General features: G+C 41.4%; 1 protein-coding gene across 1 annotated transcript in view; it reads right to left on the bottom strand.

The window, feature by feature from the left end:
- Positions 1 to 15,011, bottom strand: part of GATA4 (GATA binding protein 4) — a 60,999-nt gene extending 45,988 nt beyond the window's left edge. Inside the window, exons 1-2 of the mRNA XM_042441321.1 lie at positions 14,761 to 15,011; positions 3,764 to 4,561 (exon numbers count right to left, since the gene is read on the bottom strand). Of these exons, the coding sequence (XP_042297255.1) occupies positions 3,764 to 4,289 (526 nt within the window). The 5' untranslated portion in view covers positions 4,290 to 4,561; positions 14,761 to 15,011. The remainder of the gene's footprint in view (positions 1 to 3,763; positions 4,562 to 14,760) is intronic.
- Between the last annotated feature and the right edge of the window lie 763 nt (positions 15,012 to 15,774).

Genomic DNA, 15,774 nt, shown 5'->3' with positions numbered 1-15,774 from the left:
AGACCAGAGTTCAAATCCTGAATACTCTCTCAGCTTCAGAGGAAAGCAAGAGCAAAGCCCCTCTGAACAAATCTTGCCAAGAAAACCCTGTAGTAGGCTTGCCTTGGAGTCACCATACATCAGAAATGACTTGAAGACATACAACAACAAAAACAACAACATTGTGACATGTTCCACAATTATACCCACAATGCAAAGTTTATGCCCATACTTGCACTATGAAAATTAAGAAAGTTGGCAGGTTTTTAAAAACTTAATAGCTAAAGAACTCCTGACTGTTCGTGGAGATCAGAAAAAAGCATAATATTGTCAACTGGAGCAGCCAAAGCTTGGACAAGTTAGGAGTGGTTTTTTTGGACTACAACTCTAAGTGGTGTCAAATTGCATTATTTCTGCATCAGACGTGAGGGATAAAGTTGCCAGGTAAGGACTATCCCCAGCCCTCAGATTTCAGGGCTGACCTGCACAGACCTAGGGATGACTTCTTGTTGCAAAGAGCAGCCTCTGAGGATGGCATTAAGCATGATACATTAAGCATCAACCACAACTACACAGAGCATGTCATTCAAGTACAGTAGGCCCTTGGTATTGCTGGGGGTTTGGTTCCAGGACCCACTGTGGATACCAATATCCATGGATGTTCAAGTCTCATTAAATACAATGGCATGGTGAAATGATGTCCCTTATATAAAATGGCAAAATCAAGGTCTGCTGTTTGAAATTTATATTTTTGGGACTATTTTCCATTTGTGGATGCTTGAATCCATGGATAAAAATCCGTGGATATGGGCAACCAACTGTATAAAGCCACCAAGTTTTGTTATTGTGTGTCTTCAACGTATCTAACAGGGTTTTCTGCTCAAGTTTCTTCGCAGCGGGTTTGCCATTGCCATCTCCTGAGGCTGAGAGTGTGACTAATCAAACCTTGGTCTCTATAGTTGTAGTCCAATGCTCAAACCAGATCGATGCACATTTCCAAGGCAGTGTTCTCACACTGCATTTCATCCTTGTCACAAAGTGGAGCCAGCCAAGCCCTGAGATCTGGCAACAATACTGAGACACCTTTGCCGGTTAAGCAGTTCAAAAGCCAGGCGGAAGTTGACTCCTTGCATTTTAAGGTTGTAGTACATTTAATGGGTGATGGTTGCCTTCTGATTCCCTCCCTATCATCTGGCCTTTGCATTCTGAGGCCATGCCTGTCTCATACCTGTGGCACGTGGATGGGACAACAACATCCCAGGTGGCTTGCATTTCACACACAACCCAGCCACAACATCTGCAACACTAACAAAATATCAGGGATGAAGACTGCAAATATTCACAGTTCAATAAAAGTCAACAACAACTATCTTAAATATTTTAAATATTAAGATAAAAGAAGAAGTCAGTGACAACTCTCAGCTGAATATTGTGAGGGAAAACAGCTTTACTAGCTGATGAAAAATGGCTCAAGACCTCCATGTCCTTCGATCTTGCATCAAATTGTTGTTATTGTTGTTGTTGTGTGCCTTCAAGTCATTTACATCTTATGGCAACCCTAAGGGTGGCATAGTGGTTTGAGTATTGGACCGTGACTCTGGAGATCAGGGTTCAATTCCCTGCTTTGCCATGAAACCCATTGGGTGACCCTTGACAAGTCACATGCTCTCAACCTCAGGGGAAGGCAATGACAAACCTCCTCTGAACAAATCCTGCCAGGGGAATCCTGTGAGAGGATCGCCATAAGTCAGAAACAACTTGAAGGAACACAACAACAACAACAACAACAACAACAACAACAACCGACTGTCGTGGAGTTTTCTTTACAAGATTTGTTTGGGCAGTTTGCCTTTGCCCCCCTCTGAGGCTGAGAGAGTATGACTTTCCATGGCTGAATGGGGATTTGAATTCTGGTCTCAACTAAATAAAACAAAGGCTTTACCTCGCTGGTTGCATTCTACAATGTGTAAAAAAAAATTGTTCCTTTTACTCCAGTGTGAAAGTACAGGATTGGGGTCCAGAGGGAGAGAAGGGTCTGAATGCGATGTGGGGTCTTGAGCAGTGCATGGCTATGCACAACTGCACAGAAGCAAATCCCAGTGTGTTCAAAGGACTAATTCTACTGGGAAAGACTGTAGCTGAACTCGGCTATGGGGTAATGCCAAGAGTAGCTGGCTTCCTACACCATTTTTAATGTCTAAAAGGGTTCCTAAGACAACGCTCCTTCTAAAAAAATCATTGTGTCAAACTGAAAGTTACACACATCAGTAGTTGTTTTAAATCTATCAGTCTTTAGCACGGAACTCAAACATGTCACAAAAACTGTGATATTTGTTGCTATAGTTCTCTGGGGTTTTGTTGTTGTTTTATTTTTAAAATACCAAACTTAATTTCTCTTGTCTCAGGTTATGTTCTGGCAATATCCAGTGGCAATATTTTATTCCCATTCTTGGGTAAATTCTTTTTAATTCTAGGATCTAGAAGAATAAAATATATCTGTCATCCCTTTGTTTTTTAAATAATAAAATAATTATTATAATAATTATTTTTATTATTATTATTATAATATACAGTGCATCAGTGGACCAGTGAGACGGCACTTTTACACTATTTTATTGCGTGCTTCAAGTCATTTCTGACTTATGGTGCCCGACCCTATTGTTGGGGTTTCTTAGGAAGATCTGTTCAGAGGCTGAGAGGGTCTGGCTTGCCAAAGGTCGCCCAGGGATTCGAACTCTGGTCTCCAGTGTCATAGCTGAAGATTCAAACCATGACACTACGTTGGCTCTCTTACATGATAGCACTCTCAAAAATTAAATTTAATCAAATTAAATTAAACTTTAGGAGGGGAAATTTTGCTTTTCAACCCAGGGAAGCACCTGAAGAAACTGTGTCCCAATTTTAACAACAACTATGGAAGACTTGTGGTGCAGATCCAAGACATTGCTACAAACAGTCCTTTAAAATAATGGAACAAATGGCAATGAGGGTGACAACCAGCAAAGTCCTGCTTCTTTAAAGCTATCTGGAAGAGCCCACTATTAATCTTTCAACTTGATTATATATATTTAAAAAACTATGCATCCCCCCCTCCAAAGAAATCAGCATTTTAGGTTCCCAAATTGGGTAACAAAAAATAACAATAGAGATGGCTTGTGTGTTGAAAAAAGCCCTGTCTCTGTGTGTAAGTGTTACATCAACTCACACTGCAGGGGTGAGAAAATCTAAGAACAACAACTCTAATGCCCTCCTCCTTTTCAAAGGATCTCTTTTTAAAAAGTATCTTCACTGAAGCTAGGATAGATACATTGCTTTAAATGTAAATCAGTTACAGAGCATCAATTGCAATTAAATCAGTAACAATCAGCATCATTTGGAATACTGCCTTTGCCAAAGCTTGCAAATGTTACTTTTTTGCACTACAACTCCCATAAGATAAATACTTAGTGACTTACAGCTCTCAGAACCCTGGAGAAAAATTATTTTGAATTACAACTCCCATTAATCCAGGGAGACAAATACTTTTTTGACTCCTAGAAGGAGGGGAGGGGGTTACTTTGGACTACAACCCCATAAGAAAAAATGCTATCATTCCAAGGGCCTCAAATTCTGGGAACTGTAATCCCTACAAAGGTGTCATTTCCAAGTTCTAGAGAAAGGTAACATTGCAACCCGGCACATTTTTAAAACCTGAAAATCTGGGACTTGTGGCCCTCCTTCCAAAATGACTTTTCCAAGCTATAAAACTGCATAAACATGACCCTCCTCAAGGGTCTTCTCTTACCTATGTTGCCGTGTCTGGCAGCTCCTGGGGTCCCTCGATTTGGGAGGTTGTGGAGCATGGAACTATCAAAGTGAGATGCAGTCCAGCCGGTCCCCAACTCAGGGCTCATGTAGGTTGCCGGATAGGGGCTGGAGTAAGACCCCCCGAAATTCCGGGTGTACTGTTCTCTTCCATTGGCCGTAATGCTGAGTGAACTACTGTAAGCGGCCACCTCTCTGGAGGTGGTGGCCGAGATGGGGCTGCTGGTGGCAAATGAGAACCGGGGAGACACCGAAGGGTGAGAAGACCCCGGGTTGTAGGCCACACTCTCGGCCCCAGGTTGAGTCCAAATGGAGTGGCTGGAGACCGGGCTTCCCTGTTGGGATGAGGCACCCCCTTGGAGATAAGGCAAGCTGGGGATCATGGTGGTGACCCTGGTGGTGGGGATGTAGACTGGTGAAGCTGCGGCTGCACTGTGCATAAAACCACTGGCCCCTTCATAGGAGGGTGGGCCGTGGTTGGTTGCCATGGCCAAACTCTGGTACATTGCGGGAGTTGCAAAATGGACCTTGGTCCAGAAAGCCAACCTAGGCCAGGAGCCAAACTATGGTGAGATATCACTCAGGTGTCCTTCTGCTCCAACAAGGGGCCATGCAGTTCCAAATCAGGTCCAGAGAGGATGGTTCAAGATGGGGGGTGATCTGGAAAATTTTGAGAAGGTTCCTTGTGGTGGTTCTCTCCCATGGATCTCCAACCAACTGGGATGGGGGCGATGTCTTCAGCCGTGCATTGTCCACACCACTTGGCTTCGTGTGACTCCTAGGAAAGAAGAGCAGCGCAATGTCAGACCTTGGTTGGCATGTGAGTAATAGAGGGAAGAGTGTGGCAAGGGGAGGAATGCCCCTTGATTAAAGGCAGCTGAGGTTAGGAAAGCCCCCCCCCCCCAAGCTCAAAAGGTGAGAGACTGGACATCTCCTGAGGTCAACTCCCCTTGGTGCAGGGACTCCATTAGTCAACCCTTTGTCCTCAAGTAGTACAAGTTAATTTCAGCCTCCCTTTGTGTTGTTAATGAAGCTCAAAGTTTCTTGTTTGATCTGAAACCACATCATCCCAGACTGTGCCAGATGTGGTGTCTACACTAGGGGAAAAGGGAGAGAAAATGCAATTAGAAGGAGCCATATGGAGGCCAACAGACTTTATCACACCCTTGTCACACCTAGCTGTTACAATAAATGCAAGCACACCTCAGACAGGAGAGTCAGCGTGGCGTAGTGGTTTTGGTGTTGGGACTACAACTGTGGCATAAAATAATATAGGAACAGCTACTGGGGATTCAGCAGTAGTGATGAGTGACACTAAGTCAACTCTCACAGAGAGAATGGTAGTGTCACCATAGCTGACACTTGTTGGCACTGAGTAAAAGGCAGCAATAGGTGTCCCTCCTTGCGAGACCATTTCACCAAGAAGATCCTTTAGATGAGACAGCTCAAAAACCAACAAATAGAGAGGAGGAGGCCAGACAGAAAACATGTTCAATAAAACAAGTGTAGTTAGAAGATCACTGGGGGGGGGGGGGGATACCAAATGCATCTGAGGAAGTAGACTGCAGTCTACAAAAGCTCATGCTGCCAATTTCTTTCTTTCAGTTAGTCTCAAAGGTGCTACAAGATCTCTCTACGTACTAGAAATAACAATAACATTAGAAAAGGTAGAGGATAGAAGAAAGGGAAGAAGACCACAAACCAGATGGATAGACTTGATCAGGGTGTTATGGGCAAGGGCTTACAGGATCTGGGCAAGGCAGTAGAGGATCGGGGTCTTGGAGATGTCTCATCTACAGGGTTGCCATGAATCAGAGCCAATTCGAGGGCAGCTAACAACAACAATAACAACGAGGTTCAATTTCCAGCTTGGGCAAGTCACATGCTCTCAGCCTCAGGGCAAGGCAATGGCAAACCTCCTCTGAACAAATCTTGCCATGAAATCCCTATGATCGGTTCACCTTAGGGTTCAATGTTAGTTGGAGATGACTAGAAGGCACACAACAACAATAACAAAAGGGACCACAAGGTTAAGAATTTTATTTTAGGAATTTACAGTGTGTGGGGTATGCAAAGGTGGTATAGATCGCATGTAAATGGAAATGTCACTATACCTCCCATTCTTGAGATTATACACATACTCAGAACACACTGAATTATTCGAACTCTGTGCAATCCCATCTATAAAAGCTTGCATGATGCACACATGCACACAGTGTGTTATATGTTTGTACAGCTATGTACACTTAAATGTAAAATGAAGATGCATCCTGGCTGATTGAACAGTTCCTGTTCTTTCTGATTTCATACCAGGTTTAAATAAACAGATTTGGGTGTAAAAAGTCCCTGGTCAAACTGGGAGCTGACAGAACATATTCTGGGATAAACAAAACAGAGTCTCCAAAATGAAATCCGAAAGAACAGGCACAAAATCTGGGACTTTCTGGTCTTTTAACAAGTCGATCTGGGTGTGCCCTCATGCTTCTACCCTTCGGAGAATTCAGCCTCCAGAATTCTTGGAGGTTATGAAAACTTAATCTTGACATCTAGGGAATTTGTGGGTCTCCCTTTCCTATGACACCATTAGCAAGCTTTATTGCCTCGGTGGCATCCTACACAACCCTAGGGTTTGTACTTTGGGGAGACACTAGAGCTTTCTGACTTTTGTTTGTTTGTTGTTGAATGCCTCCAAGTCATTTGTGATTTATGGTGACCCTAAGGCAAACCTTATCATAGGGCTTTACTGGCAAGTTTCTTCAGACGGTGCCATTGCCATCCTCTGAAGCTGAGAGCATGAGACTTGCCCAGAGTCACCCAGTGGGTTTTTATGCTTGAGCAGAGAATTGAACCCTGATCTCCAGAGCCATAGTCCAATGCTCAAACCACTATGGACTAATGGAAATCACACACTCTCAGCCTCAGGGGAAGGCAATGGCAAACCTCTTCTGTACAACTCTTGCCAAGAAAGCCCCATGATAGGGTTGCCATAAGTTGGAAATGACTTGGAAGGCACACAACAACAACAACAACAAATCAAACTATGAAACAGACCTTGGTGGTTACTCAGAGAGAAGAGAGAAAGAGTTTCTTTGCACGCAACACTTTCCTTATCAGAAGGTTTCTTTCAAGCCTGCCAAATGTACCAGACATGGCCCTTGGATATAGGCTCCAAAGCGAAGGTTTACTTCAGTGCCCTCCAGAGAAGCCAAGCCACAGATCCTCAGCCTCCCGGAAAATGGAAAAGGCAGGCAAAGGTCTCTGGTCCAGTGGACATCAAATACAATGGGAAAGTAAAATGGTGTCCCAAATATACAATGGCAAAAATCAAAGTTTGCCATTTGGAAAGTGTGTATATACACAAACACACATTCCAAATGACATACTGTACTTTGATTTTGCCATCTTATATAAGGGACACCATTTTACTATGCCACTCCATTTAATGGGACTTGAACTTCCACAAATTTCATATACATACATACATACATACATATGAATATTTGCAAACCATGGATAAAGAATCCACAGATTATATATGTATATGTATATATATGTATATGTATATGTATATATGAATATTTTCAAGCCATGGATAACACACACACATACACAGTGCATCTCCACTGTGGAAATAATCCAGTTTGAGACCACTTTAGCTGCCCTGGTTCCATGCTACAGAATCCTAGGATTTGTAGTTTCTGGGAGGAACCAGCCCTCCTCGGCAGAGAAGGCTTTGCAAAACCACAGATCCATAGGATGGGGCTACAGCACTTAAAGTGGTGTCAAAGTGGATTATTTCTACAGTGGAGATGCACCCTTGGCGAATGTTCAAAGGTGGGTATGGAGAACCTTTTGGGAAAGGGCATCCGCAATGCAGAAGTGAACCTCCGTGATTTGAAGTTCGTTTCCAGGCGCGGAGAAGAAAATCACGGGAAATTAAGAAATCACTGGAAACTAGAAAGTAGAAATCTGGATAAATGTCCAAGACATTTCAGGAATCCCCGATTCCCAAAGAAAAGCTCTCTCTTTCTCTCTTTTTTCCTCCTTTCCCCCCTTTTTGCAACTGAATTAAGAGCCTTTCCCTTCTCCGTCTAAAACCAATATTCTTTGAGGCTGAGAATCCGATCCGATTCAAGGCTTCTTTCCTTTCTGCAAGGGTTCGCTTTCCAGAGAAAGGGAGAAACGTCCCTGTTTTTCCTCCCTCGCTGTGAGTCAAGTCGGGCTGCGTCCCCACTGCAGAAATACTCCGGTTTCACACCACTCTCGCTGCCATGGCTCCATGCTACGGAATTCTGGGATTGGCAGTTTGGGAAGCTCTTTCCCTTTCTCTGTCAGAGAGCTCTGGTGCCACAAGAAACTCAGAGTCCCAGGATTCCATAGCACTGAGCCAGGGCAGTATAATGTAGTACTGTATATACACTACATTATATTGCTATTCAATATACCAGTACATATGTCTATATACTAATAATATATGGTATATGATGTGATATCTGAATATACTATATGAGTAAAGCAAACCTTGTAAACTAGATCATCCCACCCTGAAAAGGCGTTTTCCCTGCCTTTCTAGGTCCCACGGAGCTTCTCCAGCGGTTAATTCGGATTAAGGCTTCCCAGCCTGAGATGGAACCGAATCCATCCATTCCAGGGACTTCGCCCGGACCCTTAATACAGGAGCATGAGAAATTACTAATGAGAAGAAGGGGGTTTTGGTTCTACATTGTAGAAATAAGGCAGTTCGATTCCACTTGGAGGGCTGTCGCTCCATCCTTTGGGAGCCTGGGATGTGTAGTTTTGCAAGGTCTTCTCTTCCAGAGAGAGAGAGAGGGCTCTCCACCGAATTGCAAACCCCAGGATTCCCTCCGATGAAGCCACGGCAGTTCAAGCGCTGTCGAACCGCATTATTTCTGCAGTGCAGATGCGATGTAATTCAATGGTAAATAAGGTCCGTAATGCGAGAAAGTCGACCCTTTCGGTGATTTGAAGTTTGTTTCCTCGCGGAAAGAAAATCACTAGGAACTAGAAATCAGTGGAAATTAAAAAAAATCACTGGAAACTAGGAACTAGAAAGTCTCTAGAAACTAAAAATTAGAAAATCACTGAAAACTAGAAAATCCTGGAAACCAGAAATTACAAAAATCACTGGAAACTAGAAAATCACTAAAACCTAGAAAGCTTACTTCCCAAAATCTCCTTGGAAAATGTAATAGTTAAACCCTGCAGAGTAGACCAGTTCTTCTATTCCGTTGTACTTGAAAAGGAGGCCTTTGGGATAAGAAGAAACCCGTTCTTTGCGGCTTCTGCGTTTTGCAAAGTTTGGAAACGTTTCCTTTGAAAACGGACCTTGCCTGCTTCCAGAGATATAGTTTAATTCTATTTTAATGTACCCTTTTTGGTATTCTTTTAATTGTACTGTTGTTGTTGTTGTTTTTAAATATTGCAAGCCGCCTTGCATTCCAGTTTGGGGGAAAGTGTAGGATATTATTATTATTATTATTATTATTATTATTATTATTATTATTATTACAAACCATCCTGAGTCCCAGTTTTGGGGACAGTGAGGCATATTATTATTAGTAGTAGTAGTAGTATTATAACAAGTCCAAGTTTTGGGGAAAGTCCATAATAATAATAATAATAATAATAATAATAATAATAATAATACTATCCAAGTGAATGACAAACTCTCCCTCCCACTAAAACCAGCAAGATTCAAAAGCTGACTGGCTATTCTTATAGTTGCATTAACTTTCAAATACTGTACGCAATGCTTATTTTAGGGCCTATAATGGATGGATATACACTTTACTTCTGTCTCCCCTTTTGCCAAGAAAAATATCAGGGTTTAAATATGATATTTTCCGAAGCAGATTTTTGGGAAAGGATGTTGGGAATGCAATGAAGTCTTTTTATCTGGAGGTCTTGCAGGGAGAGAGATAATTATGGAAAGAGAAAAGCCATATTATTACACAGTCTATGAGATGGACACCAGAGAAAGGATTTGATTTTCCTTTTCCTTTCTGCCCCCAGGATTTTTAAACAATACATTCTTTCTCCCAGCTTTGCAGTTTCTTAAAAAGAGACAAGATGGTGAGGAAGGATGGAGAACAAGGCAATCCATAAAATCACCTTGGAAAAGTAAAAAGCCCCATTTAAAGAACACTTTTGTAATGAATGGTCATAACTCCCATAAAGAGAGGGTCCAGCTGCTTTTGAAAGCTCCCTGGTTTTTGCATCTTCCTTGTTTTTCTCTATTAAGAAATCCTTTATACATATATGCAACACACACACACACACATTATATTGATTATATTATATTATTGATTAGACAGATATAGTTCTCATATATATATATATATAATTACTAACAGCGCTTTGAATTCAAAGACTAAAAATGTGATATATATATATCAGTGTATGTGTATATCACTTGGTATATATGTCTATGTGTATGTATATATATATATATATATAGAGAGAGAGAGAGAGAGAGAGAGATTATATTATATTATCACAAACACATATACATATAAACACACGAGTTTGCTCCTCGGATTCAACATATATATATATATAGAGAGAGAGAGAGAGAGAGACAGAGACAGAGAGAGAAATTATATATATATATATATATATACACACACACACACACCCATAGAATCCACAAAACCGTGTGCTATACACACATATACTCCTTATATATGCTGTGTGTGTGTGTGTATCCTATATATATAGGATATAGAAAGAAAACCTTAAAACTCCTAAGAGTCCCAAACCTACTTACAGTGGATTGTGTATAATATATATTTGGGACTCTATGAAGTTTTAGGGTTCTCTTTAGAAAAGGGTTTAGAAAAAGAACCCTTAAACGTTTTAGAGTCCCAAAGCTATGTGTGTGTGTGTGTGTGTGTGTGTGTGTATCTCCATTGTAAGTAGGTTTGGGACTCTAGGCTCCCATTCCTATCATAGGCAAAGAATATTCAAGAGATGTTTTTTCTTCTGAAATATAACCTACAAGCCCCTGGTATTCCTTGGCAGAATCCCATCCAAGTACTAACCAGGGCTGACCCTGCTTAGCATCCCAAGATGGAATGAGATCTGTTGCCTTATAGGGCCTTGAGGCCTCTCATAAAGGCCCTATCTTATCTGAACTGCAATGCTGAGAAAACCCATGGCCTCTTCTGTACTTGTGTGCGTGTACAGTACATAATGATATAAATACTGTATATATAGGATTTCTTCATATACATGGGACCCACCTCACTTTGTGTATTATATGTCTGTCTGTCTGTCTGTCTCCAGGGGTAGCCATGTTGGTCATATAGCAAAGTACAGTAACACCCCAAATCCACAAATCTGTGATACCTTCACTGGGCCAACCCAAATGCACACAATACAACTTTGTGCCTTTCGGTTGGCCAATAAAGGCATCACTGTTTTATGGATTTTGGATGTTATTGTGCCATAAATGACTATACCTGTGTAGATGTGCTTTCCAGTGGCCTGTTGTCTGGCCTAGCAGTGGAAAGGGCTTAAATACGATCCTAAAGGTACCAGATCCTGTTTGCATCTTGGAAGCCAAGCAGGGTCAGCCCTGGTTAGCACTTGGATGGGAGACCGGCAATGGATACTTACCTTCGGAACTGGCAAAACCGTCTCTGCAGATTCCTAACCTAAGAAAACCCCATGAAATTTATGGGGTGACCAGAAACAGACAGAAGACACACACTGTCCTTCCTATACTATAACACTATTAAGGGAATGCACTGTATAGTAATGTATTATACCAGACTGGACTGGAGTATTAAAAAATAGATACTAAAATACTAAAAGAAATCTAGTAGTACTGAAATAATAATGATTTTGAAAATCTGGTCAGAGGGGAATACTAATACTAATACTGTATTAATAATAGTTGTATCATGGTGACGATAATGATAGTATTAATAATTAAATGTGTGTGTGTGTTTGTGTGTATAGATAGATAGATAGATAGACAGACAGATAGGTCTATGGACATATTCATATGTACAAATAGATAGGGAACAGACAGACAGATAGATAGATAGATAGATAGATAGATAGACAGACAGATCTATATACATATATATATGAATATATAGATAGAATCTGAGCTACAGGACTTCGTCAATGACCACTAATGTTTTGCAAACAGACCTTAACACTATCTATCTATCTATCTATCTATCTATCTGAATGATCTGGGATATATATACTGTATATAGACACAGATATGTACAGAGAGAGAAAGATCTGGGATAGAAGATTTAGATCTCGGATATATATATATATATGTGTGTGTGTGTGTGTTTGTGTAGAGAGAGATCTGGGATGGATTTCCCCGTAGAAAACCGGCGGATATTATTCATTAATAATAATATTAGAATAAAAATGTAATGTAATAAATTTATATAATAAAGTGACAAGGAAAATAACACGAAGACCCTGTTTTTCAGGATTTTAGCAGTGAAAACAGATCGCCTCCTGTTTTCGAGCCATGATTTCTTTAGTCTCTTTATTTCCCTCTCTGTTTTCTATTTACTTTCTCCTGCCTTAAAGGAAAGCAGAAGAAAGAAAGTTGGAGGCTGGAGGTTTAAGGAGGCAGCTGGGGCTTTACTACGAGTCTGAGGCGCCTTGGAGGCACACAGCAGCAACAACAGCAACAATAGCAGCAGCAAAGTGTATTGTTTTAGTGTTTTAGTGCCTTATGGCATCGTGTCTTTTATTATTGTTTCATTTTTGATTTATACATGCCTGACGTCTCTGGCGTTATAAACAAACAGCATCATTATATATTATGGGACCCAGTATTACAATAGAACTACATCATTAGAGTCATCATCCTCATCATAAATCAATGGGTCGCTTTAAATGGTTGAAATCTTGCTTGAAATAAATGCTAATAATAATAATAATGAATTCCATCTAATTTAGGACAATTACTCTCCAGACTTCGAGGGAAACTGGCAAAACTCAAAAGTTTTAAACAGGAGAAAAGAGAAAAGATTCAAAAGGAGAGAAAAAATATATCTGGATTTAAATATACAGAGAAAAAAAGGGGGATCAACTACTTCAGCGTTTAACTAAAAGAAATGCAACTCTTTTGGAGAAGTAACGCTAACAAAGTTTTCTTGAGATTGAAAAGAAATAAAAGCGGGATCCGACCAAGTTCAGCGAAGGCCTTTGGAAACCAAGGAGGAAAAGAGGGAAAGAGAGAAAGAGAGAAGGAGATTAGCTCTAATATAAAGATATGGCTGATAAATAGAGAGTGAAAGATGTTGGTAAGATATATAGTTTCAGACCCTTGAAAATAACCAACGGATTTGGCCAAGTTACTCCCGGATTTCACGGCTCTTGTCGAAATCTTTACTTTTCACAAATGAAGCGTATTGAAGAAAATGATAGAAAGGGGGAGGACGCAAAAGAAAGAAAGAAAGAAAGAAAGAGGTACTAGGTACGGAGAAGTGCATACTGATTTATGGTTCATTCTGCAAAATCAATGTTTTAGAGGTATGTTTCGGTTCAATGTTTTGTGTTTACTTGATTATATGACCAATAACAAACATTTCAAAATGTAACGAAGAAATCGTTACTTTGTCACAACTGGAGTAACTGGTTGAAGAGGACTAATAGGAGCAAAACCATGGAGCCAGAGAGGAAATTGGTTTTATCTGTCTGTGTGCATATATATACATATATTATAGGCAATATATATAGGACATCGGGGTTTTTTTTTTTTTGTGTGTGTGTGTGTGTGTGTATGCATACACACACATATATATTATAGGAAATATATATATAGGAGGTTGGTTGTGTCTGTGTGCATATATACACACATATGTTACAGGAAATGCTGTAATATATATATATATATATATATATATATATATATATATATATGCACACAGACACACAAAACCAGTTTCCTATATAGACACAATCGACTGATTCCAGGCCAGTTTGAATGAACAACTGGACAGAGGCCAAACGAGTCTGGAGTGTGAAGTTTGTTGTGTTGTTTTTGTTGTTGTTGTGTGCCTCCAAGTCGTTTTTGACTTCTGGCGACCATTATTATTATTATTATTATTATTATTAATTTGCATAAATAGGAAAAGACTTGAAGGCACACAACAACAACAACAACAGCAAAAAGCAAAAAAGTGTACATCGAGTGGAGATGGAGGGAAAGAAAGGAGGAGAAACCGAGCGAAGAAATGGAAGAGAGAGAGAAAGAAAAGAAGAGAAAGGAAGAGAAACCATCGGGAGAAAAAAGAGAGGAAAAAATATGGAGAAAGGAGAGGAAACTTTTGGGGAAAAACAAAAAGAAAGAGAGAGAGAGAAAGAAAGGAAGAAAGAGAGGCGAAACTATCCGAAGAACAGGAAAAAGGGAAGAAAAGATGAAGAAAAAGAAGAAACTGTTGGAAGAAAAAGAGAGGAAAGCTTCGGAGAAAAAGAAAGAGAGAGAGAGGAGAAGCTGTCGGACGAAAAGAAAAGGACACAGAGGAAAAAAAGATGAAGAAAGGAGGAGAAACTGTTGGAAGAAAAAAAAGAAAAAATATGGAGAAAGGAGAGGAAACCTTTAGGGAAAAAGAAAAGAGAAAGAGAAGAGGAGTAACTATCGGAAGAAAAGAAAAAGAGAAGAGGAAGAGAAGGTGAAGAAAGGAGGAGAAAGCGTCAGAAGGAAAGAAAGGAAGAGAGAATCTATCGGAAGAAAAGAAAAAGATAGAAGAAAAGAAGATGAAGAAAAGAGGAGAAAGCGTTGGAAGGAAAGAGAGAGAGAACGGCGGAGAGGAGGAGAAACCTTCGGCAGAAACCCCAGCTGCGTGGGCCATTAAGTAAAAACGAATTGTTTGAACTTCGGAAGAAAAGAAAGAGAAAGAGGGGAGAAAGGATAGATAAAGAGGCTTTTCAACAGGGAAAGAAACGTTGACAGGAGCAAGAAGCCAGACTCACCTGCCTCTTTGGCTTCCCCTCCAAGGTCCGCAGTCTCTTCCAAAGGGGGCCTCTTTTGGGGTGGTTCCGGAGGGTCTGGGGTTTGTTTGCTTTTCCGGATCGGGATCGGATCGGGGCCACTCCGGAGCGGCGTGTGAACAACGGACTGAGGAGCAAGAGCCAGGCAGCGGAGGGGAGGAGGAGGAGGAGGAGGAGGCTTGCAAGCTCCGCTGGGAGGAGAAGGAGGGAAGGAGGCAGAGAGGGAAGGAAAGGAGGGGACCCTGGGAGCACCTCCCAGGCCTTGCAGGGAGGAGGAGGAGGAGGAGAGCCCATCATCCCCACCCCCGCGTCACGTGGAGCATGGGCAGAGCAGCTCTTGCACCATCCGCCTGCGCCAAGGGTCATTCCTGGGGAAGAAGGGCTGGGGGGGCACATATGGTGCCCATGCGTGCCTAGGTACTGAGAGTTAGAAGGCTGCATCCACACTAGAGAAATAACCCGGTTTGGCCCCGCTTTAACTCTTTCCTGGCTCAAGGCTATGAAATTCTGGGAGCTGGAGTTTGTTGTGGGCCCAGAGCAGAGCAGAATTCCGTAGTCTTGAGCCAGGAAAGAGTTAAAGCATATGCCCACTCGGCATTGGCATGGAGACATAGACAATGCAGGCACAGCACCCATCCCTAGACACCTCCCGACCCAGCCCCACTTTTAAAGGGTCCACTCTGAAGGGTGCACTTGGGATGTGGGTTGTTGGAATATGTGTCCTTTTCCCCTGATGTGTGTTTTCATTGATGGGTGAGTGGGGGGCACATGACCACGCATGCATTGACACAGAGACATACAGAGTGCAAAGCATCCATCCCTAGACACATCCAGGCACACTCACACATGCATGCACACATGTGTGTAAAAAAGGAGGAGGGAAGGGGGCCAAAAAGAAAAGGTGGCAGGAACTTTAGGCATCATTGCCTTTTCTTTTCACATGAGCTGCCATGGATATCAATGCATTACTATCACTCAGTGCTGCATCTGCAGAAG

This window comes from Sceloporus undulatus, chromosome 1 (assembly GCF_019175285.1).
Source record: "Sceloporus undulatus isolate JIND9_A2432 ecotype Alabama chromosome 1, SceUnd_v1.1, whole genome shotgun sequence".
Classification (NCBI taxonomy): Eukaryota; Metazoa; Chordata; class Lepidosauria; order Squamata; family Phrynosomatidae; genus Sceloporus; species Sceloporus undulatus.
Note: the sequence above shows the minus strand (reverse complement) of the source record. Positions and strands in the feature narration are given on the sequence as shown.